Source organism: Phaseolus vulgaris, chromosome 2, assembly GCF_051622355.1.
Source record: "Phaseolus vulgaris cultivar YP4 chromosome 2, ASM5162235v1, whole genome shotgun sequence".
NCBI classification, from domain to species: Eukaryota; Viridiplantae; Streptophyta; class Magnoliopsida; order Fabales; family Fabaceae; genus Phaseolus; species Phaseolus vulgaris.
Genome location: NC_143499.1, coordinates 45,391,820 through 45,418,445, shown reverse-complemented (window position 1 = coordinate 45,418,445; position 26,626 = coordinate 45,391,820). Strand labels below are relative to the sequence as shown.

General features: G+C 33.4%; 3 protein-coding genes across 6 annotated transcripts; all 3 read left to right on the top strand.

Moving 5' to 3' along the window:
- The first annotated feature begins 2,975 nt into the window (after positions 1 to 2,975).
- On the top strand, positions 2,976 to 14,457 carry LOC137812544 (forkhead-associated domain-containing protein / FHA domain-containing protein). Of its 2 annotated transcripts, none has more exons than XM_068614603.2 (12): positions 2,976 to 4,177; positions 4,340 to 4,474; positions 4,603 to 4,747; positions 6,575 to 6,877; positions 7,239 to 7,464; positions 7,722 to 7,888; positions 7,974 to 8,084; positions 8,596 to 8,647; positions 8,780 to 8,889; positions 9,008 to 9,136; positions 10,025 to 10,114; positions 12,704 to 14,457. In XM_068614603.2, exons 1-12 carry the CDS (start codon positions 3,024 to 3,026, stop codon positions 13,238 to 13,240), a joined length of 3,159 nt encoding a protein of 1,052 aa, XP_068470704.1. In that variant the 5' UTR covers positions 2,976 to 3,023; the 3' UTR covers positions 13,241 to 14,457. The 2 variants fall into 2 exon arrangements, with proteins under 2 accessions (XP_068470704.1, XP_090155166.1); XM_090299040.1 differs by having other exon boundaries at positions 3,039 to 4,202.
- A 1,185-nt stretch (positions 14,458 to 15,642) lies between these two features.
- LOC137812545 (protein SUPPRESSOR OF GENE SILENCING 3) lies at positions 15,643 to 19,468 on the top strand. The gene is made up of 6 exons (XM_068614607.2): positions 15,643 to 15,837; positions 16,741 to 17,712; positions 17,797 to 18,094; positions 18,195 to 18,439; positions 18,616 to 18,773; positions 18,890 to 19,468. The coding sequence occupies exons 2-6, from the start codon at positions 16,744 to 16,746 to the stop codon at positions 19,113 to 19,115; spliced, it is 1,896 nt and encodes a 631-aa protein (XP_068470708.1). The 5' UTR covers positions 15,643 to 15,837; positions 16,741 to 16,743; the 3' UTR covers positions 19,116 to 19,468.
- Positions 19,469 to 21,051: 1,583 nt separating this feature from the next.
- LOC137812548 (VQ motif-containing protein 31) lies at positions 21,052 to 23,701 on the top strand. 3 transcript variants are annotated; one of them, XM_090299039.1, is made up of 3 exons: positions 21,052 to 21,144; positions 21,226 to 21,500; positions 23,022 to 23,701. In XM_090299039.1, the coding sequence occupies exon 3, from the start codon at positions 23,071 to 23,073 to the stop codon at positions 23,614 to 23,616; it is 546 nt and encodes a 181-aa protein (XP_090155165.1). In that variant the 5' UTR covers positions 21,052 to 21,144; positions 21,226 to 21,500; positions 23,022 to 23,070; the 3' UTR covers positions 23,617 to 23,701. The 3 variants fall into 3 exon arrangements, with proteins under 3 accessions (XP_090155165.1, XP_068470713.1, XP_068470712.1); XM_068614611.2 differs by lacking the exon at positions 21,052 to 21,144 and adding an exon at positions 22,756 to 22,790 and having other exon boundaries at positions 21,177 to 21,500; XM_068614612.2 differs by lacking the exon at positions 21,226 to 21,500 and having other exon boundaries at positions 21,094 to 21,144.
- Positions 23,702 to 26,626: the final 2,925 nt, after the last annotated feature.

Here is a 26,626-nt window from a genome sequence, read left to right as displayed (position 1 = left end):
TCATAACGGAATTCAAAACTCTAAAATAAAAATCAATTTAAATATTATAATTGATTCTAACAATATTAATTTAACAAATTTAAAATAAAAAGGTAATTAAAATAAAATATACCAAATATTTCATGATAAGAATATAATTATACTGTAAATATCTACATTATTTTTCCCTTTAAAAAACTGTTGTCACTGTTATAAATGTCGGCAGGCTAAGCTTATGCACAAATTTCTCCCTTTTCAAAGCAAAAGAATGTTAAAAGTTTGGTTGATACAGCAACACAGATAATGAGACAAAATTGCTTGAGCCTTGCTGCAAAATTGGTTTAGGTTTGCAATAAGATTAATAGTATCACCACTAAATTTGGATCCACTATTATTATTATTATATATGGAAAGTGAAAGTGAACAAACAAAATGCATGTGCTGTGTTTTCCATGATGAATGCATTGTTGATTTGTTTTACCTCGTTTAAATAACAAACAATGAAAACCTTGATTTAAGTGCAGCACGAAAGATAACTTAAAGCTTAAGATACACTAAAGCACCCACTAATTATAAACCTGTAAAATTATTAAACGAACAGTTAAAAAGTTTGCTATATAGTTTGGTGACAATCCACTGACTGATTTAGAAAGATAGTTGGATAATTTTGTTACCAAACATGCTGTAAACTACTGTCATTTAAACTATGAAAAACATTTTTTTTTTCTATAATTCAAATTATAAAACTATGAACAAAAACGTATTTTATAAATTAAATATTAAAATACCTATATATATTGATAATTGGTATTTTAATAGTCAAAATAAAATAAAATAAATAGTGTAGAGCATCTAATACAGTGATAGATCCTCTAAAGTTACGCTAGAAGGATTCAAGTATTAATGTAGTCAAAATGATTCAAGTTGTTTCTCAACGAATTTTGTCAATACAATGTTCCAAATTATCTACAATAAAAAAAAAAGTTAAAAGTAACAATGAAAATAAAATGGAGTTGAGATTGTTGTGCAAAAAGTAAAGTAGACCATTGAAAACAGTAAGAGAAAGAAGATTAACTACTAAGTTTATAGGATAATAAATTCATCATTGTTCTTCTTAAGATTTTCACTCTTTCAATTTTCATATAATGTTAAACTTAATCAAACAAACTTCAATCAAATTCAACAAAATCTTACAAACAAAAACAAATGTATTTAGTATCTCACTAGTTCCAAATATTTACTTGTGAGATGTTTATATTTTACTTCTTGAATTAAGTAAACAACAAATTGATTAAGACTAAGCGAATTAATCAAGAACTCCAATTAAATAAAACTGAGTTCTCAACCGGTGTTTAAAAACATTTTTTTTTACATGATTGATTAAAAAATACATAAATAAACACACACTTTGCTACAAAGAATCTAATAATAAATTTTTATTCAACAAAAACTTCAAAATGACAAAAGAATCAATCCCAAGAAATTTAGCCTTCCACGCGAAGGCAAAATGGAAAAATTACAAATAAGATAATAGAGAAAATTAGGAAAACAAGCAACCTTATGAAACTTGATTCTTTGTCCCTGTGACTTCATATTTTTATAGGTTTAGTTGCTCATAGGATATTGGAAATATATTATTGTTTAAATATTATTCACAGTTTCTCAATTGTTAATTTTCTAGAATTATTATATTTGTTTCCAATTTTATTATGAACTCTATTTCTTCTTATTTTGTAGAAGATTTGTTTCCAATTTTGTTTTTGTTATCTAATTATTCTCTTCAGATTTCATTTCCTATTTTGATTCAAAGTGAGAACTTGAAATTTTGCATTCTACACATTCACAAAGACAAAAACTTCTCCTAGACCATATAGTAAACGTTCTTATTAGACCGTTTAGTAGGCGTTCTTGTTTAAATAATCTAGTAAACACTCTTATTAGACCGTTTAGTGTACTATGAAAAATATTAGACTGTCTACTTTAACTAAAACACAATATTAAAAAAAAAAACACTTAAACTCAAATAAATCGAGTTAGATAAATCTTACTTTTTAGTAAAAAAAAAATCAATAATTAAAGATATTAAGTATGAGTAAAAATTAGCTGATGAAATATATTTTTAGATAGCTTTAAAATTTAGTTTCTAAAATATCTATTGCATAGTTTTAGAAGTCAGTTTTAACAATTTTACAATTCAATCCTCGAACAATAAACAATTCTGCAAAAAAGGAAATACCGTGTAGTGATGAAAAACGAGTGGTGTGAATAGCGGAAACAAGTGATGAATGAAAAGTATTTGTCAATGACATATTTAATAATCTTTTAATTTTATACGACTTTTTTTATTAAATAATTTAATTTATATTTTATTATCAAACACAGTTGTCAATTATTTGAGTGAGAAGAAAAAAATAAGTATCAAACTACTTTTTTTTTCATAATCATTTATTTTGATTGATGTAATTTGATGTATACTTTATTCCAAAACATGACTTTGAGAGAAAAAAAACTGTGTGTCCAATATTATGTATATGTTTTTGTCGTATAAGCATTATGGAAGAACAGAAAATTAAAATAAGATTTTAGGATATTTAGTTTGTTCAACTTAATTTATAATAAAAGAAATGTTTCCAACACAGTTTTAAAATTTATTTTGAAGTACACTTTCTGTTAACAATGGAATTAAAAAAAAAACTGTATGCTATTAATTTAAGATTTTGTATTTTTTAATAAATTCATTTAATTTCTTGAAAGCATAGGATAGAAAAAATATTACTAACATTTTTTTTTTATATTTTTAACTAAAAATAAGTTTTCATTTCAGCCTTTGAATGTGTAAGACAATATAAAAGTAGTATATAAATTTAGAAAAACATTTAGTAAATATTGAAATTGAATATATACATTATCCCAAACCTAATCCCGTAATTTCCTAAAATTGAGTGTTTTGGAGGGAAAATTGTGGGAGCGAAAACTCCTTGTTTTTCTTCACTTTTACAGTTAGTTCAATTTCAAAATTATCTTTCTCCTCTTCCAATTCTTCAATGGAGTCTTCCACCAAGAATTTCAATCACAGTCACAAGAGATCCTTCGCGCACGATTCTCCTTCTTCTTCTTTCGACGAGAACCCCAAAACTATCTCACTCTTTGTAAAACACTTCGGTGTCCCTCTCCTTTCATCCGCCCAAAACGCCGCCGTTTCGCCCTGCGACTTCTTGCACCTCCACGCGGACCACCCGTACTCGATCGGGCGCCGCCCCCGAGACTGCAACTTCGTCTTCCGCGATCGGCGCGTGAGTAAGCGTCACTGCCAACTCCTCTTCGACTCTTCCCTCCGCAAACTCTACATCCTCAACGGCGTTCTTTTGAACGACGACTCCACCGCCACGTGGCGAATTGTCCACGAGTTCAGAAGAAGGGCGAGAACGTCGTCTCACGGAAACAATTATGGATTCGAGCTTCGAGAAGCTTCCAACGGGCTTTTCGTTAACGGCGTCGAGATGGAGAAAGGAACGGCGGTGGAATTATCGGTTGGAGATAGGGTTTCGCTGGTTTGTGGGAACCAGAACGGTTCATGCGGGGTTGGGAACGGAGTTGGGTTTGTTGTTGAGGGAATTGATTTCGAAGGGTGTGATGGTGAAATTGACGGGTTGAAAACATTCTCGGAACACTCGCAGAGCGGGAAAAGGAATAAGAGGGTTTTTGCACTGAAGGATAATGTTTCAAGGTATGAGGGAGTTGTTGGGAGAGGAAGGTTTCTTCTCGACAGATGCAGAGATATATTGCTTAGTAATGATCCTGTCTCGTGTGTTGTGCGTGATGGATCTTTATGTGCCCCTTGCAATGCTGAAGAGCAGTCAAGTTTGGGATTATTTGGTGAAAGTAAAAGGATGGCTTTGGATGCAAACATTGGATTTGATGTTACTGATAAGGTTCCTATTACAAAGATGGTGTTAGATTCTGCAGGGAAGGAGAATCATGATCCTTCTTCTGTTGGTGGTGACAGTCACGGAAAGCTTGGCAGTGGAAGCGACAATGTTTATCCCCAGCCTGGCAAGAATTTTTACCTGAACCGCCTTGAATTTATGAACCATGGCTCCTCGGCCTGTCATCGGTCGATATCTCTTCCTGAACTTATTCACCCTTTGGAAAACATTTCAAGGATATTTATAGCAACGTTTACAAGCGACATAAAATGGTGTGATTACCTAAAATTTTTCAATGTACTGCTTTCCTTCCATTTTGCTCCCTTTTCAAACCATTTTTGTCTCTTGCTTGTGTTTCCTCTTGTTGTCTCTTTACTTGTGATTATGTGTTTTAGATTGGCTGGCAATGTATCCTAACTGAAGTGTCTTGTTAGGTTCTTGACATATTGCAAGATTCCTTCTCACCTTCCAGTTACGATTGCATGTCAAAATACTGAGAGATGTTGGAGTTCAAAGCCGGAGGAAAGAGTATCTGTGCCTTACCAGGATTATCCTAACTTAGTTGCAGTGTACGTTTGTTTTTTTCTCTTTGAATGTTTTTCGAGGGTGAGGGAGTATTGCAGCTTAAATAACGCCCTTGCAATTCACTACTTTATTTCTCCTATTTTGTGAATGTCTTTCTTGTTGGATATTATAGGTATCCTCAATTCCCTGAAACCATAGCATTTGGTAATGACCGCAAGAGAAAAGGGATTGCTTGCCACCATCCAAAGTTGATTGTTTTACAAAGAAAAGATAGCATTCGAATTGTTATCACATCTGCTAATTTGGTGGAAAAGCAGGTATTGTAGTAACCAAATTTATAGTTATTAACATTGATGCAGATTTTACCTGGTAAATTGAAGAGCAAAAGTATGTGTTTTTGGTGTTTAATTGATTACATTGGTTATTTAGACATCAAATACCTGATGGCCTATTGTCATCGTAAGATGAAATGTTTCTAGCTTAGGAGTGTTAGGGTCTTCTAGTATCTATATTAACAAACACTAAGAATAATAATACTGAACAATCATAATTTATGTAGTATTTGAATTATTATTAGATCTGCTAATTTGGTGGAAAACTCAATAATACTTATATACTCAGTGGCTCACTGATCGGAACTAAACAACATTAGAATCAGAAACGAATGGAAGGTACACTATACAGTGAGACTACAAGTATGCAGTGCTTAACAAAACCCCACGGTCTGCAGTTAGCAATTCTCCAAGATAGAAGCCTTCCTAATATTCTCTCTTCCAAATTCTTTGCCATCTTTCAAATCCCTCCCTCCCTTCCCATTTCTCTCCTCAATCATGCAGAATCCCCCTCTCTGTCCGAGAAGAGTGCTAGGAGCTGTACTCTCCATCACGTCTCTTATTGGTTAAAAATTATTGAAAACTACAAAAATAGGATTGAAACTCAATAAGATGTGAAACTCTAAAAAGTTGTGATATCTAATGAATTTCATTAAATAAGATTACATCCACAAAATTGTAATTTGCAATAAATTTTAGCCAATAGTAGAGAGTGTTCAAAAGACTGTCAGAGAGTGTGATGTTGACATTTATCCTCCAACTTAAGGTTTCTGCCACAAGTTTTGTTGTTACACACATCATGCTTTCCCTTGATTGACCAAATCCTTCCTTGTCCAATTAGTTGTTTTTCCTTCATTGATAAATGTTCTACATAACCCTCGTTATCCCAACCTCCTTTGTCTCTCTTCCTCATAGAGACTTGGGTCACCTGTTGTATATTGTCCTTTTGCATCCAAATTAATTGAAAGTCAGGTATGAAAATCCTTTGTTAGCATCATAATGGAAGGTTTTATTGGATTTGGTTGACATAAAAACTATATTATTGATGCTAAGAATTTGCAGAACCGACACACATATGGAGGGACATATCTAGTCGGATGAGAGGAGTAAGTTTTGGCCATACATTACAACCATATACGGATGGTCAAAATTGTTTAACTAGTTTTAAATTTAACAATCTATTTCATGTATGATTGTACATCCCAATTTATCTACTCTTACTCTCATATAAAAATGATTTTCTCACTAGATATACTCTCTCTATGTATATATGTATGTATATAGTAAACCATGCTGATAAAAATAAAATAAAAATGTATATAGTAAACCACTGACTACATTCCGTCTTGTATTGACTGTCCTTTATATTTCATTATTCATTGGCATAGAAGTAGTGTTCTTTTTTGGATTTATTTTATGTAAAATCAGTGCAAAATTTGTTTGGAGCAATAATGTGAAATAAAGAAACGAGCAAAACATAAGAAGGAAGAAAAAAAACTTCTATTGGCCCCACAATCAAATAAGTTAATTTACATGATACTTCCATTAAAACATTGGATGACTCAGAATTATTCTTGTAAAATGTTTTTGATGTAAGAATCAACTGCTGCAATTGCCATAATGTCCCTAGTATAAATTTTGAACCCTATAATAGCAACACTTATCATAATGTATAATTATGTATATTACCATTTTCATAGGTATCAGTCATGCTGATTGTAGGTTTACAACTATTCCTTGTTTGTATCTATCTCATTATTCACTATCATGGCAAAACTATTGATTAGTTTTTCAAATTTTCATGTTTATTAGTGGAACAGTGTGACTAACACTATATGGTGGCAAGATTTCCCTCATGCTACTTCTGTTGATTTTTCATCGCTTTTCCCAAAAAGTGGCAATGCTGACATTCATCAATCAAAATGTGATTTTGTTGCTCAGTTGGCTGGGTTTATGGCATCTCTTGTTATTGATGTACCCAGTCAGGCTCACTGGATTACACAGCTGACAAAATATGACTTTGGAGGTGCTACAGGACACCTTGTTGCTTCAGTGCCTGGAATTCACTTTTATAGAACTTCTGTTTGGTCAGAATCTTTTGAGGCCTCTACTGTTGTAAGCACTCAAGTATTTCATTCAAAAATATTGCTTCCTTCAGCACTGGTTGACTGTCCTTGCCACTGCCTCTGTATTTATTTTTTGATATAAAGTATCATATTTTTGTTCTTTTAAATTTAATATTTGAAAAATATATCCACCTCACTCGGGTTGGAATATTATACCCTTAAACCCGACTTGTTGTGGTTAAGATGATGCTAGTAGGATATCTTAGTTTAATATTAAATTCCAGCTCTAATATTGTCAGCCATGTGATCATCTGGTGGCTTAGGTGAAGCTACTTCTTCTCTGGATTCTTTGACTGCAATTTATACTCTGAAAGATGCTAATTTCTGTTCCTTTTTTATCTGGTTTGAAGTTTCTTGGTTCAGTTGTGGCATCTGTGGTTGGTTTGAGCCATTTTTTCCGCACTGTAGCAGACTCAAACAGTGCTAGACTAAAAGCACTGGCTTCATTCCTTGGAAAGTCTTGTAAGAATGCTCATGGGAAGTTGGAGATTGTTTTAAGAAGAAAGCCCATTGTGTCTGTTGATGAAAATGCTGTTATTGTTCTTGTTTCCAATCCAGATCGAGCTTTTGAGGGAGGTAAAAGCTACGTTACATGTGAATTCCTTTTGCATTGATTCTCCATTCATCTCATGATTTTTCTATTTTATTTTGTATTTTGTTTTTCTTGAAGCGTTTTGAACTTTCGTTGTATTGTTATTGTTGTTTTGGACTTGCATGCAAGTGCCGACCTCATATAGTGGGTGGATAAGGTTTTCTGTTGTTGTTTTGGACAAACACATTGTCAGGCTATCCATAATGGTAATAATATCGATTGTTTTTGTTCCTTTTTGCAGACTGTGTTCAACTTGGTTTTCTGCCTAGACATGTTGCAAAATGGGTTTCTCCTCTTTGGGATGCCGGATTCTTGAAGTTTTCTGGATATGTTTGTCCAAAAGAGGCACGTGCAGCTGCCATAGGAGAAAACTCTAAGAAAGTTCAACTAATACTAAATGTGTCAGAGGTGTGTTGGATGTGTCTTCTATAGGATGACTTGTTAGTTGCCTTTATTTATGTTACATGACTTTTGAAACATTGTAACTTTGCAGGGGCACCATTTTAAAGATATGTCAAAGATGATACATTCCGAACATATTGTAGCCTTTTGCTCACTCATTGCTTCAATTGAAAGATGTTATGGCCTTTGGAGATTACAAGAGGTAAGTGGTACCAGACCAGGAAGATCTTTTTGCATTGATTATGTTAAGATGGTCCACATCAACTATGAAATTGTACAATTTCCCCCTTTGAGCCACTTTTTGAATGAAGTTAGGCTTAACTAATTTCTAACATGGTATGGGAGCCTATCTAATCTCTATGGTAAGCAACCTGTAAAGTTAACTATTCAGATGTCTAGTTTTGGGTGTGAAGGGTATGTTTTAAGATGTCACATATTGGCTAGGAATATGGCAGAAATACTACTTATACGGCTTGTGCAGTTCTCTCCCCTTGAGCGAGTTATTTCTAATAGATTGATACAGTCACACTTAGTTTAATGTTGATATTAAGGTTAAGTTTGATTTATTTTTCTGGTTTTGTTATCTTGAAGTATAGTTACAAGTTTCTTTCTCAGTCACTTAAGCATTCTTGATTTTGTATGTGAACGAAGATGTTTATGCTAAAACAATTTTGAAAGATCCAGTTATGAATTATTATTACTTTTTCTACCAGGTTCTAAATCGATACAAATGGCCTGAATCATTAAAGTCTGAAATTATTTACAGTAAGTGTACTTTTTTAATATTACTGAGTACAATGCCAACCTTACTACATTACAGGTCAAAATCAATAAGATAACCTCGTTCTTTTTTCCTTCTTCTGGACTATATTGTTTGACACCTTATCTGTCTATTAGGTGCATCTTCTATTGGTTCATCCATTAATTCAAAATTTCTTGCTGCTTTTTCGTCTGCTGTTGGGAAGAAATCATTGCAACATTTTGACTCTGAAGAGTCGGATCCCGAAGTAATCTGAAGGCCTTTGCTCTTTCTTTAGATTCCCTTGAAAAAAATTCCATCTTTCCTGAAAGAGGCATGCTTTGTTATTTTTTTTAATTCAGTAATTTAATTATGCTTTTTGACAGTGGGGCTGCTGGAATGCTGGTGAAGAACTGAAGAATCCTTCTGTTAGGATTCTATTCCCCACTATTGAAAGAGTGAAGAATGCTTATAATGGGATTTTGCCTTCAAGATATATTCTTTGCTTCACAGAGGTGAATGCTTTTCTTTTCAGCTTTGAATGGATAATGTTAGATGTGTATGAGGTATATGATTTTCTGTATGCTAGATTCCTTGGGTACCCTTTATTTTCATGTTGTTCCAGTTCCCTTAGTAGTTTGTGATCAATATTTTGTTTAAAATCTTACTTAATTAAAATCTGAATAGTGTGTTATATTTGTATTTTTAAATAAGAACAGATGTACGGATATTAACCATTGCTTGTGTTGGAAAACTGCCTTAACTGCCATCACTCTTAGCACGCTTTAGTTGCAGGGTATCTTTGGAGGGTGCCTTGATTGTAGCCACAAGGGTGGTGAATTAGTTCTACATTGGTTAGAGAGAAGCGAGTTAAATAAAACTTAGGCAGTCTTTTCCTTACAGACTGATTTTGTGGGCTGAATTAGATCCAAACTATTCTAAGAAATTGTTTAGGTGTTACCACCAGTACCACCAGTCTTTTCAATTATCAAGGAGACAAGGTCAGATTTGATTTCTCTCGTTAGTTTTTTATGTGACAAGATCACGTGGAGAGACAGGCACAAACTCATTCATCAAAAGATTGCATGGGACAATTTGTAGGCCCTTATTTATGATGAATTAGTCTCGCTCGCTTAACATGTGTAAAACATTTGAAAGGAATATATCGAGTCAGCAAATATGCTCCCCATCCCCTAACCATTTTCAAATGGTTAGTATTGAAACCCTTTTCTTCACAAACGTGAATCCCATTTAGCTCGTGACTCTGTTTTATTATTAGTATTATTTTTTTAGAAATTCTTTTCAAAATTATCTTCTGAAGGGGTAAAGTTTTGACATTGTTGGAAGATGTAAATTGTAATTATGTGTGAACAATGCATAACTGATTCTCTACTTTTGAACAGAAAACATGGCAAAGGTTGAAGCCTTTAGATATACTTCATGATGCTGTCCCTCATCCGCATGAAAGAATAGGGCATCCAATGCATGTCAAGGTAACTATATATTCATTTATATTCATGTATCATGTATGTATTCTTGTTATGGAAAATATTCTCAAAAAGTTAGTTGCTGTACTGCATTTATTCTTCTTATGCTGTACATAAGGGTCGACAAAAAATCCAAATTACAAAATTCAATCCATAATAATCCATATTCATATTAGTTTTAATCCATTTAAATGGATTTATTTCAAATTCAAATCCATATTTTTGGATTTCAAATCCAATCCATTTAAATGGATATGGATTAGATATAAATTGGATACATTTTTTGGATTATTCAAATTGCATTTTGGGATGAATTTTGACTTTGTCCAATCCAAGTTAAGCCAAGACAATCCAGCTGAAGTCGAGCCGAGCGGGCTCGGGTCGATGTCTAACCGAGCAGTCCTGGGCCATATCGAGCCGAGCGGGTCTGGACCGATTTCAAGCCGAGCACGCTCGGGCCGTTGTCGAGCCAAGCATTCTCGAGTCGATGTCGAGCCGAGCTGGCACGGGCCAATTTCAAGCCGAGCGTGCCCAGACTGTTGTCGAGCCGAGCATTCCCGAGTCGATGTCGAGCCGAGCTAGCCCGAGTCGATGTCGAGCCGAGCTAGCTCGAGTCGATATCAAGTTGAGTAAGCCCAGGCTGATGTCGAGTCGTCGGGCCCGTGCTGATGTCGAGCCGAACAGGCCAGGCCAATGTTGAGTTGAGCAAGCTCATGCTAATGTCAAGCCGAACGGGCTCGGGCCGATGTCGAGTCTCCCGGGCCTGAGCCAATGTCAAGCCGAACGGGCCTAGGCTAATGTCGAGCTGAATAAGCCAGGGCTAATGTCAAGCCGATTGGGCCCGAGTCAATGTTGAGATACCTGGGCCTGGGCCGATGTCGAGTCGATTGGGCCCAGGTCAATGTCAAGCCGATCGGGCCTGAGCCAATGTTGAGTCTCACGGGCTCGGGCCGATGTCAAGCTGAATGTGCCCGGTTTGATGTTGAGTGGAGCGGGCCTGAGTCGATGTCAAGTCGATTAGGCCTTGGATGATGTCGAGCCGAACGAGCCCGAATCGATGTCGAGTTTCGCAGGCCCAGGCCGATGTCGAGGCTCATGGGGCTGGGCCAATGTCGAGTCTCCCGGGTCGATGTCGAGTCGAACGAGCCCCGACCAATGTCGAGCTGAGTAAGCCCAAGTGGACCCCAACCAATGTCAAGCCGAGTGGGCCCGAGCCGATGTCAAGTGGAGCGGGCCCTGGTGGATGTCTAGTCGATTAGGCCCTGGCTAATGTCAAGCCAAGTGGGTTCGTGCCGATGTCAAGCCGAGTGGACCCGGGGTGATGTCGAGTCGAACGGGCTCGGGCTGATGTCGAATCATCCAGTCCCGAGCCATTGTCGAGTCGTTCGGGTCTGGGGCGATGTCGAGTCGTCTGGGCTCGGACTGATGTTGAGTTGTTCGGGCTCGGGCTGATGTCGAGTTGTCCGGGCCCGGGCAGGGGCCAATGTCGAACCGAGTTGGTCCGCGTTTTGGTTGAGTCGGCTTAGGCCTGATTCGAGCCAAGTTAGTATGTGTCCATATCAAAATGGATTTAATGTAATTGACAAAGTGAATTTAATCTAATTAACAAAATGGATTGAATCTAGATTTAATTCACTTTAAATGAATTTAAAAAAAATCCATTTAAATTTGATCTAGTTAAAATGGATATGGATCATTTTAAATCCAATCCATTTATTTGGATTTGGATTGTATCTAGATTGGATTTTAATCCATGACCACCCTGCGCTGTACGGATGAAATCTCTAGTGTTGATGAAGGAGAAGTTGAGTTTTGGGGAGTCGGGTGCCTCTTTCCTTTTTATGTCCTGTCATTCCCCATCTCTAATTTTGATTGGGAAATTTGCAACTAATAATTTTTAAATCGGAATTAGGTTGGGTTCAAATTGATGAAGGTTGGTTTATGTTATTTGAATGGGTTCACATTTTATGAGTACATGTGAACAAATTTCTGGTTTAGATACTTCTCGGATGCAGTTTGCCGATCTCATTATAATCTTTAAAGTGTTAAGTTTATACATGCAATAACAGTGGAAGCAATGAGCTTTCTATGAAGCTTTAATTTATCTATGTGAATCGTTTATTTATTTATTTATTTTTGTTTGGTTTCATGGAGTACAGTATTTATTATGCTAGATTTTTGCCTTCTTCTGTTGTGACGATGATCACTGTTTTGGAGCTTTCTCACCGTTTTGCACCAGTTCTGTGTCTTTGAACATGGCACTCGTGTTTCTAAGGAAAAGGACAGCATTATCTGTCTGTTGGATGAGCTTTTGTCATGTCTTCTGTATTCCTATTGCACAATATTAGTGACTAGCTTTTGTTGTATTTTTTTTTATTCTATTTGTGTGAACAAGATTTCAGAGGCTCCTTGTATAAACTGTATCATTCAAATGGTTGTCACTGAGTTCCTACATTAATCTGTGCCCAAGATACTATATACGTATAGAATTTGACTTGGGTGATTCGCTTATCGACTACTAAACCAATCTCTTCTTTTTCTCCCCACATCTCAAATGTATGTTTGAAGTGATTTGATTGGAGTTGGTTTGCTCAGGTGGTGCGTAGATGCTTCTGGTCTGGGAGGGATGCACCTTCCGTTGGTTGGATATACTGTGGGTCTCATAATTTTAGTGCTGCTGCCTGGGGGCGACAGATTTCAAATCCATTTAGGATAAAAGCTGATGGACCTAAAAAGGAGGACCCTTCTGTGAATTGTGGGCTTCACATTTGCAATTATGAACTTGGGATTATATTTACTTTTCCTCCTACAGAAAATAATGGTCGTCCTAAAGTTAAAAGCACTGAATTAGATGATATAATTCTGCCGTTTGTTGTGCCTGCTCCTAAATATGGATCTAGTGATCGGCCAGCTACAAAGCAGGCTATGAGGGAGGTCATGTTTGAACTTGCTGAACGAGAGAGCGAGAAACGTACAGAAGAAGAAATGATCGAAGAGCTTGATGACGAAGAGGAATTTGTCGAGCTCCCAGAAGAACTGGAAGCAGCCAATTATGTTGAACAGGAGAAGGAAGAGGAGAAGGAATATGCTGATATACTCTGGAGTCAGGTCGATTCATCCCAGAGCAGTTGAACTTCTGCAAAGAGCTACATTAGGAGCAGGAAGCAGTGGTTATGGTGCTGTCAATAAGAGCATTTTATTATACACGATCGTTAAGGTAAAAAATTGATTACAAAAAACATGTGGACTATATTTGAATTGTGTAATTCTGGCTTCGGGCAGTAAAATGTAGGTGAGACTTGGATATCAAACAGAAATAGTAGCGGCTATTCAACTTGCGAGGATAGGGAGACTTATCCCGAGATATACGGATTAATAGCGAAGCCGTTGAACTTTCTTCAGAAAGTGATTAGGAACACTCATCCTAGGTTGTTTAAGTTGGAGTAGAAAGTGGTATTTCGAATCCCTTGTGGTTCAGCCCATTTTAGACTTGATTGATTACTTGTACCACTTTATAGCCTCAGGTCCCTTTCTTAGGTGCTGGATCCAACTCTATGGGTTTCTTTATTAAAAGATGGAAGATAGATTGATGGAGCCACTGTAGAATTTCTTATAGTTCCAAGGATTCAAGTAAAGGATTTGAAAGCGGTGGCTAATCAATCATCACGCAATAACCTGACCAATGAAATAATCCCAAGAAAATACAAGACATGGCCACTAGTCATAGTTAGATGAAAATTATGTAATAAAGTTCTGTGGGTGTGTGTCAGCATGTAATGGATTCCAGGCTGGCTTCAGGGGTCTCAATATGCTACGTTGGATCAGCAAGGCTTTCTGTTGTACAATGTTTTAGATTAATATTGAGTTCCGAGACATTCTGTTTGTCAATAAACGAGAAAAGGATGCGATTATCTCTTCGATTGCAAGATCAGTTGGTGTGTTTTCCCATTTATGATGCAGCGGAGTGAAATAAGTGCTGTATTATTGGAGCCAGTAGACTCCGTTGTGTAACCAGCGCAGATCCTCTGCCACCTCTGCAGCAGGTTTTCTAGCGCGTTGTGGCAGCAGAGAATTTCAGCTGCAGAAGATCCAAATTCATTGTGTAACCATTCTTTTCTCCTTTTGATAATCTCTATGTAACCATTCTTTTCCCCTTTTGATACTCTCTATGTGACCATTCTTTGGCAGTATTAATTCCCTATTTTTTATTTGTTATCTAGATAGGAATATGCTCGAATCACGAGCGAATAAATATGTGCATGATCACTTATGGTATTTGGTATGTGTCAATTCTTATTCTTTTGACAATTTTCCAATTATATTAAAGACTGATATTTACAATTCAGTTTTGCTGCCCATGAAAAAACCTTACATTCATTTATTTAATATTAAATTAAATTATAGTAAAAGTCTCTCTCTCTCTATATATATATATGATGTGATTAGATGTGTTATATGGTCATAACTTTTGTTGCATTTGGTTAGATTTGAGATTATGTATGAAAAAATCATTTTTTCATGACAAAAAAATGGTCATAACTTCTTTTTTCATGAGATTAATTTTATAATTATAAGAAAATAGGAAAATGCTAATTATATTTTAAGGAGTTCGATAAAGAGTTAAAACATTTTTTTACTAGGATGTAAAAGAGTATTGTTAGACAGAAAATAATTAAGTCTCAAATGGACGATATATAGTTTAAATGCAAGAGGATTAGATGATACATTATTTACATTTATAACATAGACTATTCACGGTTTAATTAAAGTTAAGTGCTTTGGTGATTGGACCCATAACAATCAAAACATACATTTTGAACAGAAAAACATTTTCTTTCCTAATTTATGTAAATACGTTCCTTTTTAGTGTTTTTTAGTCAAGAAACTCTAACTTAGATTTTACATCTATTTTGAACAGAAAGACATATTTTCGTTGATATATATCAATACGTTTTGCTATATATCCTCATGTTTAGTGTTTTATTAATTTGTCTATTTGACGTGGCAGCTTTTGATATCCTTTTATTAATTTTGAATGTTTGACTAAAAATAACTAAAAAGACTACTTATAAATTGATCTTTATAAAATGTGGAGGCTTCCAAAAACTATTTCTAGTTTCGATAACTAAGACTAACTGATTTTGTTTTTCTTTTCTTTTTTCTTAAATAAAGGAACTTCCAATCTTTCAAAATATATGTTTTAAAGAAAAAGTCTCTTAATGTTAAAAGTTTTTAAAAAACACACTTCACTTAATTTCTCGTGTCTTTTTGGCTAACAAGTACACTGTTCTATGATTTTTTTCAATAAGCTTTTAAATTTTAACTTTATAATTCCTTAATCAATACCTTTAAACAGTTAACAAAATTCAAAAAATATAAACGGTTAATTAATTAAAGTCATCATAAATATGATTTTTAAAATAACAATGATTAAATTACTAATATTATCGCACTAGATTACACCATAGAAAATTTATGTAAGTGTAACAATTAAATTTACTTTTTATAAAATGCAATCTGATTTAACAGGTAAAGGGTGCTAGATTGCTTAGCTGTGCAATAGATGATTGGGTGGATCTGACAGCGTTAAAATTTATGACACACGTGAAGACTTCCGCAATTTGATACAAATTTGAAGTCCCAAAACACAACAACATATGAGAGAAGAGGGGACTCAGCTCTTCTGTTCTGCTTCCAACAACCTGCGATCCTTCTGATCTGAGTCTGAGGTACCAACTTCTTCTTCCTCTCCAACCTTCTCTTTCTCTCTTAACCCATCTTCCTTTTCACTTTCCCTATTCTTATACAGTAACCAATTTAAGTATAAAGGATCTTCCTTCATTCATGGAACAGACATGTCAGTTACATACTGAGAACATAAAGGCATAACTAACTTTCCCATAGCCGACAAACTGAATGTAACTAAAAATAGGCCATTTGTCCAGTTAATTAGACAAAGTTTAAATTTACCTACTCATTTACTGTTATTCTTAAGAAAAACCTCTCCATTTAGTTTTGCATATTTCATTTTAATCCTCTTATTTATCACAGAGTGGATTAAAAGAGATTAAAATAGTATGTGTAAAGAGTAAAATAAGATACTTTTTTTAGTACTGAAAATGTTTTCTTTTTAAAATATAGTATCAAATGTGATTAAATCATTAGAGGAAAGGCAATCTTATTTAATGGATTAAATATTTGTTTTAATTATTATGAAAAAATCAGGTTTATAGTTATTTATATTTTTCGTGAAAGAAATGTATAGGTTTATAATTATTTATATTTTTCGTGAAAAAAATATATGTGCTGATAAATTGGTTAATATTTATGATTTATTTATAGAGAATATTTTATTGGTATAATAGACTATCATCTAGTCTATTTTTAGATTTTCTTATAAATAAGTATAGTTTAATTATTTATCGTTTTTGTTAATATATGAGTTTTGGTCTAGTTCTCTAATATTTTTTTATTTTTTTTTAATAATATTTTTTTATTTTTTTTCCATATGATATCAAATGATTGATGTTATTTGAGATGTGAAGTTGCATAATAATACTTAATGAAAGCTTTTATTTAAATAAGATCGTCTGTGGTAATATATACGTTATGTGACAACAATTGTGTTCCAGAAAATGAGTTCAAAAAGAGGTGGGAGATCTTCCACTGTGGCAACCAATGATGATTCTTCTTCCAGAGGGAAAAATGCATCGGAGTATCTTCCAAAAATTGAGCAATTAACTCAAGATGTTGCTGATGTTAACCTTGAGTCAGGACAAGATGATGGTGAATGGGTGGTATATTCAAGGAAATCCAAGAACAGAGTAAAAAATAGTGCTGCAAAACCATGGAGTCCTACGGTTACTTGGAATGATGGAGGAGTTAGAAGGGCTTCTGGTTGGCAGTCCCAAAATACTAACTTCAGGAGACCTGCTGGAGGAAATGCAAGGGCCCAGTTAAATGCAAGTAAATCTGAAAGCAACAATGTGATTTCTAGCCCATTTATTCGACCTCCCTTGGAGCATGGGTGGAATTGGCAATCTAAAACTGGTTCCAAGCAGCCCTGGGGTGGTGATAACATGATAAAGGATGAGATTACAGAAGAATCCCCAGTGAAGAAGGATAGTGTTGATGAACAGGAGGAAGAAGGCTTTGATGCCATGGAAGATACTGATGACGATCTAATGAGTGATGACTATGATTCTGCTAGTGAAAAGAGCCACGAGACTCGAAAGAAGAGCAAATGGTTTAAGGTTTTCTTTGAGAATTTGGATAGCCTTTCAATTGAGAAGATCAATGAAGCAGAAAGGCAGTGGCACTGTCCGGCTTGTCGAGGTGGTCCTGGTGCTATTGATTGGTACAGAGGGCTTCAGCCTCTGATTACTCATGCCAAAACAAAAGGGTCAAAAAGGGTGAAGATCCACAGGGAGTTTGCTGAGCTTTTGGACGAGGAATTGCTCAGAAGAGGCACTGCAGTAATTCCAGCTGGAGAAGTATTTGGTAAGTGGAAAGGTTTGAAAGATGAGGAGAAAGATCATGAAATTGTTTGGCCTCCAATGGTTGTCATTCAGAATACAAGGCTTGAACAGGATGAAAATGACAAGGTATCATCAAGTGTTTTTTCTTATTAGTTAGCATCGAGTGATGAATGGTTGGTGATAATAGCATGGTTTGTTCTTGATATGCAGTGGCTGGGTATGGGTAACCAAGAGCTTCTTAATTATTTTAGCACATATGATGCTGTGAAAGCTCGACACTCTTATGGCCCCCAGGGTCATCGAGGGTTGAGTGTTTTGATATTTGAAGCCTCAGCTATAGGTTATCTTGAGGCCGAGCGTCTCCACAAGCACTTTGCAGAACAAGGAACTCACAGAGATGCTTGGTTTAGCCACTACCGCAGATTATTTCTCCCTGGTGGCCGGAGACAGCTCTATGGCTACATGGCAGTAAAAGAAGACCTGGACATTTTCAACAGACACGGCCAAGGTTTCTTTTTCTTCATCTTCTGCTGGTTTTTGGTGTCTTCTATGGAGACAGCATATTGACTTTTCTTTTGGGTCTCTTTTTTATCTGAAATTGTGTACAGGTAAATCTAGACTCAAATATGAGATGAGATCATACAAGGAGATGGTTGTAAACCAACTTCGGCAAATGAGTGAGGACAACCAGCTACTTGTTTATTTGAAGGACAGGGATGTCAAAAAACAAAAACAAACAAAAGCTCTTGAAGAATCTTTGGATATAGTGACTCAGAAGCTGCGAAGGACAATGGAGGAAAATCGCATTGTGAGGTTGAGAACTAAAATGCAACACGAAGAGAACAAGGAAGAGGTAATAATACTATTGCTAACTGTTGGCAGTGACAAACTCTTTGGTGGTTTAGATTGATGTCAAAATTGCATGTTGGCTTTGCAAGTTCACTAATGTTTCTTTATCTTGCTTATGAAATATTTCTTCCTTTTCTCTTGCTATTTTTTTGATCGTTGGATACTTTGTGTGAATGAAAGATGTACATGCAAGAACAATTTTTCAAGGACCAGATCAGAATCATTCACGATTCAAGGGCTGCAAAGGAAGAAGAGTTTGAGAGGACGCAGCAGGAGAAACGTGAGAAGGTGAAGCCATCAAGTTCCAGCCCTTCAAATGAAGAGGAAGGGAGAGTCAAGTAAGGACTAATTCCAATGAATTATTAATGACATATCAACGAAACCTAAGCACTTGTAGTGCTTAAATTTCTCATTTCACTGGCCTACGATAAATTTTGATTTCTCTGGATGATAGGGTGGATGAATATCTAAAATTTGTTGAGTTTCAAGATAAAGAAATGGAAAACTTTGTTGGTGAAGAGGAGAAACTCCGAGAAGCTCATAAAGACAATGTTGCTGCAATGACGAGGAGACACTGGGAAGAAAAGGTGGAGTTAGAGGAAAGTTTTAATGAGGGACTATCCAAGCTCATGGCAAAGTACTCCCTGTCTCACCCACAAACTAAGTTCAATGGTATCTGATAATGGAGTGCTGCAAATTGCAGAAAAAAAAGGGTAAATACAGAAGAATAAACAAAAGATAAATGGTTAGAGTGATTGTTCTAAGTGGAAGAACAAAGACCCCTTGAAATCAGCAATTTAGTAGTTGAAGACAAGGATATGCCTCGAGATAGAGAGCTGCTTTAAATGCAAATGACATTGCATATTCTCTGTTCTTTGGTAGCAGTGGCTAGAACTTTTCATCTCAGTAATTTTATGTATAGCACCAAATTTAGATGAAGTGGAATACACCACTCGTTACCAATGGCTTTTGTGAAGGAAAAGAACATAAATTTTTTGTTGCAGTTTAAGCAAAATGAATAAGTTGATTAGTATATAAGGAGGAGAAATTCATATATAAGGAAGATTGAGTTTAAGCCGGTCTCAAAAAGTTCTTTTATATTGTTGATTTGGGGTCTAAAAAGGAAGATCCTTTTTATGGCAAGTTCAAATTTATTAAAAATTATAATATAATAAATAAAAGACTTATACTAAAAGGAGTCTTCTAATAACCTAATATTTATTGAAAAAAAGAGAGAAAGAAAGATGGATATAATTAAGATTTTCTATAGATTTAAATTTAAATTTGAATAATTAACTGGTTCAAATTAATTCAATTAAACAAATTTCATTGAAAAAAATATTAATCAAATCAAAATATTATTAATATAATTTGTATTCTATGAAATCAAAATTCAATTTATTCCTAATTTGATTTTTAAATTTTAAAACACAAACTATAATAATAAAAAAGAAATATGAATTTAAAGAGACAAACTTAGAATGTTAAATGATGGAGTCAAAACTCAATTCAAATGATATGTTCTTCATTCCGTGAATTAACCTTAAGAATGTTTTCAATGGATGAATAATGAAGAACACAAATGAAAGAGAAGCAAAATGTAATTCAAAAATTGAGTGAAAAAGAGAGTTAAAGTCAATAAAGAATGAAAAACTATACAAATGATCACACTTCATGTTATTAGAGTTCATTTAGTCAATAAATTAGTTATGTAATCAACTATACACCTAATTTTTTATTTTAATTAGGTTTATATGCTTAATTACAAAAATTAAGATAAAATAACGAAAATAAAATATGTATGAATTTTTATTAAAAAAAATTAATAAATCTGTCTCAAATTGAAACGTTAAAAATGGAACATCCAATGCAACTAGAATCAATAAAAAAAGTATCTACATCATATAAAAAAAAGTAAATAAAGGTTAGATTGTCAATAAATACAAAATTAAAAAAATTATACATATTGAACCAATTTATTATAATTAAAATGAAATCATAAAAACCAAAAATAAAACTTATTAATAAAGTTATAAACGTGTACACAAGATCACCTTTACTTACTAGAATTTTTCATGGGATTGATTTCATGGATAACACCAAATTTAGATGAAGTGAAGTACACCACTAAGGTTATTAATGACTTTTGAAAAGGAAAGCATCAAAATCTTGCTTGGTGTAGAAATAAAAGTTGAATAACATATAAATAAGAAAAATCCAAAATCTTGTAAGATTTTGAGTTTAAACTCGTGCCAAATTCTCTTAATTATATTACTGATTGATGACCTATTAATGACTATGTTCAAAAGGGTACTCAACAATGTAATAAATAGTGACTTTTTTTTCACCAATTAATATTTATGTTAGTTGTTGTGTTCACGTGTTGAAAATATCATTCAATCTAATTTGTAATATTATGTTTTTCAAAATACACATTTCACGCAACCAAGACTAAAGCTACCAATTGTGTTTTAATCATCTTATAAAAATTAATAAATTTGGATACGGGTATTAAATTTATAAACAATTTTGCATAATTTAGGATGCATTTTGAAGTCACTGCAAGAAACTACATAATTTATTTAACCGTAGTTGTGGTTTGGTAGGCTGTAACCTATTTAAGGAGAATTTGGCAGATAAGATGCCAAAAGAAATGGTTGGAGAGAGATGGTGGTTATTGGTTTGTATACGACAGTTATCTTAAAAAAGGTAAAAATGGTGAAGTTGTGTCTCTCTTTAGAAACATTGCTTTTTCTTTGAATTTGAGTTAAGAGAATCCATTTTTGGCAGTAACTAGAAGGAAAGTGATAGGGTAGATTGCCCTTTACAACAGGTAGTTGATGTGGCAATGCTAATGGTAGGACTACTTTCTGAGGTCAGAGATTCTCTGTCCCAACCGGTTTCCAACCTTTGTGCCAGAAATCTTTAACTACACTCACTTCCAATTCCCCTCTCTTTCACACTTTTTATTCTTCCTCTTCCTTTTCCTTTCTTTCTCACCTTCTTTTCTTCTTATTTTCTTCTTTGCATATTAACATACAAGAACGCAGCACCATCGTTTTTAGGTAGGTTACACCATCTTCTTATTATTTTCAGTTTCCTAGTTTCATTATGGCTTTCTTCAAGTTTTACATGTGCTGTTTTATCATATGGCTTTGATTCTTCAAAGCTTTCTTGATTGTTATAACTTTTAAGAGTTTCAATTGGTGTGATTCTTTACATTGTGGGGGGAAATTGTATAGATAGTAGTTTTCTTTGTTTCCCTTGAATACCACAAAATCGAAACAATGTAGTGACTTAATATTAGTGTTCATTGCTGGTTTGTGTTAGTTTCTATTTCATTCCTCAGAATCTAATATCGAAATCGTATCAGAAAACTTACATGCAACTTCTTTGATGCTTGTGGCAGTGTTCTCTGATCAAAATTAGAATTTAATGTCGAGAACTTGTGTTGTTGACCTTTGATATGGATATTTATAATGCGGAAATTTCAATTTTAATTAAAGAACCATAAAAACACGTAAATCACTTATGTGTGTTTTTTTCTTTTTGATGAAGTTGAGTTTTGCTTCAATCATTTCTAGTGTTTGCTCAAAGTTAAGTGAATAGGACTATGAAGTTTTATGGAATAGTTGGAACCAAATAGAAAACATACAAAGAACATTATTTGTGCTGTTTGGAGGTAAAAAAAATGTTAGAAGTTAGTGTGTGCTCCTTGGCTAAATTTGAGTTATCAATTTCAGTCAATAAATGAGACGGCAAAGAGAGGAAAAAAAAAGACAGGCAAGTCGAACTCTAAGACCTTAAGAGTCAAAGAGTAACAGGTAAACGAGGTAATTGACAGTTAGGCATAAAGTGTTCTGAGCTGCAAAATCTCATCCACATCCTATTATAAGAAAAACACAATTCACCATGCTTTTAACGGGTTGGTTCAATAAATGGCAACCCTCCACCTAGAACATTATTGAGGGACATTTGTACGTTGTGGAGTTTCTCTTACATGTCCTGTGTTTGTGGACACAGCTCATAAGAAATCTTCTTCAACTTGTTAACCATATCCCATTCTCAGAATTATTTGATATGACATGCTTTGGACAGGACAGAAAACATTTTATGTTCTCATTCTGAAAGGAGATGTGGGTCATCATTAGTCATCAAATTATTGAAGTCTGCATATGTTCACAGCCCTCAACTATATTATGTCATTCCATGGATCTCAAATCATACTTTATATATATATATGCAACCTCTTCATTGACCATATTTTCCCACAAAATAGAACTCTTTGCTGAAGTGGTTTTCTTTCTTATTTTGGTTCAGGAAATAACTACTAATCACAACATACCATATGAATGGTAATTGTCAGTTTTTGTATCTGATTTCCACTGTTAAATGCAAGTTTTCTTAAACTTAGTAGTTTTCTTAAACTTAGTAGTTTGATTTAAGAGGCATATGTGAGTCAATATAAAAGTTTTTTTTATTCTCTCGATTAATAAAAAATCATCATGACTTTTGAGAAAATTAATTTTAACATAGTGGAAACATGAATCTTTCTTTAAGTTAATCATGAATCATGAATATTGCAGGTGATGATGATATGCTAAGTGATTATAAATCTGATTGTGAAATATAGTGATGAGAATGGAGAAGTCAACAGTCCATGGTGCAACATCAGATTGCAAACCACTAACCACCTTTGTTCAGACAAACTCAGATGCATTCAGGGAAGTAGTACAACGTTTAACAGGTCCCTCAGAAGCAAGTGCAGCAAAGGTTTCAACTATGAAAAGGACAACCTCAAAACTCCAAGAGAGAAGCAAATCCATGAAGCCAAAACTTGAGATTGCGAAACCCATTTTACATTTCAAAACAGGTGCATGTTCGTCACCCTCAAAGTCAAGAAGTTCTAGTTTTCCTCCAAGCCCTGGATCAGGGAGTTCAAGCCTTCTTCCAAGCCCCACCACCCCTTCAACCTTGTTTTCCCAGTTGACTATTATGGAAAATGAAAAGAAAGAAGAGTCAGTGATGCCTGAATTGAACACAGAAGAAGAAGAGAAAGCTATTAAAGAGAGGAGATTTTATTTGCATCCATCACCACGTGCAAAGCCAGGTTACAGTGACCCAGAATTGCTTATTTTGTTTCCTCTGGCCTCTGCTGCTAATGCAACTCACAAACTATAATTTTGACCATTGTCACTTGCTACTCTGTTATGTTCATCATCATTATCAGAGACCAATATTTAATTGATATCATTTTTAATTAAAATTAGAGTTTGAATTTTCGTAATTAACTCCAATATTCAATATTCAGTTTTGTTTTATGAATGATGTGGTGAAACTTCAACTTTAATTAAAGAATAATATTAAAGGCGTTTAAGATGTATAGTTTTTTCACTCTCTGTCCTGAAACTGTAAGATATACATAATTAATAAACAAAACAAATGTGAAAATATGTTGTTTCTTTATTATTTGGGATTTAAAACTTATTTTTTGGATATTAATATTAATTAAGGAATTTATTATATTAATCGAAAGAATTTTTTCCTTTTTAAATAATAATTGAGGAACTAATCAATAAAATATTTATTGAAAATACATCATGAATTACAACAAAATACATGTTGATAACATTTTATAATGTACTTTTAAAAAAACTCCTTTACATTTTCTTTAAGTGAAACAGAAAATTTGAGCACAAGTTCATATGCTTGGACTGGTGGAGACTTCATTTAAATGAAGCATATTAAGTTAGGACTACTAAACTTCCTATACTTCATAAATTTTTCGATGAAATCTTATTTTGAAATATACTCTCTAAAATAAATAAATAAAAAAATTAAAATAAATTGAAAGTAATAAAAAAACTATTAATATAAAAAAAAACATCTCAAAACTAGATAACACGAGAATTTGTTGATTCAAGCCGTTTAGTTTGTGAATTATAAGATTAGATTACAAAAATTACACGTCAATCATAGATTATTTATTTTTTAAAATATATAATTTTATATTCATTATACTTTCTATTTTGTTAAACTTTTTAAATTTTTATAATTCTCGTGACCTCTTTACAATTACCAACACCATTATTTTAGATAATGGAAACACATCCATAATTATATTCACTACCATAAAGTTATTAAATAAAAAATATTTTTTTTATATAAAAAATAATTAGTTTTTATATTGACTAAATTAAATATTATTTTTTATTAAGAAAATTATTACTATCTAAATTAGTTTATATTATTAGTAATTAATTTTTAAATTGATATCTAACTAATTTTAGCTACCAATTATTTATATTTTAAAGTTAGTAGCTAAAACCTTGAAAACTAATTAAATATCAATTTAAAAACTATTTATTAATAATAAAAACTAATTTAAATACTAATAATTTTTTTAGTTTCAAAAAAATATCGAATCTAGTTAATATAATAACTAATTTATTTTTTTTCTAAACTGATTTTTATATAATGATTTTCTTGTAGTAACCCGTATATCTAGTTTTTTTTTAATCATACATAAAAATTAAATATTTATATCAATTTATTATTTAAAATTATAAAATTCATAAAAAAAAAAACAATTATAAAAAAAATAAATTTTATTAATTTATATATTTTTATGTGGGTAGTTTATTTTATAGATAGTAAAGTTATTGAAGTAAAATTAATTGAATTTAAAAATAATAATAATAAAAATAGTTATACAAAACATAAAAAGATAAAATAGTCATAATTTGTGTACATAAAAAGGTAATTACAAATAAATTTTCCTTTATTAATATTAATAACTAAAGATACATACTCTAGTAGTAACAGGTTAATCTAATTTTCAAAATTATAAAATAGTCGTTTAAATGTTTTATGATTTATCACTCTATCATAAGTTTGCTTCTCCAATGTTCTAAGGCCTCATTTACATTCTCCTATATTAAATATGGATTTATTAAAAAATGTTTTAGAGTTAGTGGAATTTATCTTTATCATTACTTATTCTGTTTTTAAAACACTTGAGCACTATTGGAATCTGCATGGAGCATATGTTTTCTTTGCATATTCTAAACATTCATCGCCCGACTTGGAGTATCAGCTATACTTGGAAGCACATAAAAAGAGTATCAGATATATATTTGTTTTTCCTTTTATTGTTATTGATTTATCAATTCCTAGCACGCCACTTTGAAAATGAATCACTTTTAGAAAATGGTTGTGTCTCTCTTTTTATTGATTCAGCTATAGCAAAATTCTTGTCCATGACAAGAACAAATACTAGTGAGGGTCAGTGGGCTACATGGTTTGTTCTGGTGAGTTTACTTTTTATGATGAACTTTATCTTCAACCAACTTGTTATGAATTATGATGCACTTTGCCTCAGTTCAAATTCTTTATTCATTTTGCACGGGAGAAACCAATTTGCCATATTATATTCCCTGAACATAGGGTTTTTTTTGTATGATTTCACATTCATAAGTTGAATGGTGAGCATATCCTTCATGTAATTTCCTCTCCAGATTTGTCCAGTAGTAATAATTGTGGAACCACAATGACCTCACTATTTTATACCCGACAACTTAATTATATCTCGATTGATTGTTATTGTTAGAATCTTTTTTTTTGAAATAGGATGATTGGCACTTCTTAACAGTATTAATAATTGTGCAGCACATACATATGCTGGTATATATGTTCTAGTTACCTGTGGTTAAATTTAGAGATTTAACAGAAGTATGCATTCTATGGTACAAGATTATACAATTATTCTTTGAAATATGAATTTGTATTTGTTTAGATACAAGTTTTTGGAGTTAGGGTTGTAGAACCAAACTATTCAATAGGGTCTTTCTTAATTATTTTATATTCTGTCATGAGGTAAAACATTACTTTTTTGTATTTGGAAGAGAAGGGAGTCATCATTGACCTTCACTATCTACACACCAAAGGATTAGGTTGTTCTGTGAGATGAGGATATTAGACGATCAATGCAAAGATAGTTGTACCAGTTCAACCCTCTGGTTTTCCTGTTGACTATTGTGTGGATGTGGAGTTGTTAAGGAGGGGATCACTTCCTTGAAGTTTCTATTCAGTTAGCTACTGACTGAGACTGTATAGTCTCACAATATGAAGCGTCTAGGGGACCACATAGGCTTAGATTGGCCAACCTTCGTCAATAGACCATTCACAAAAT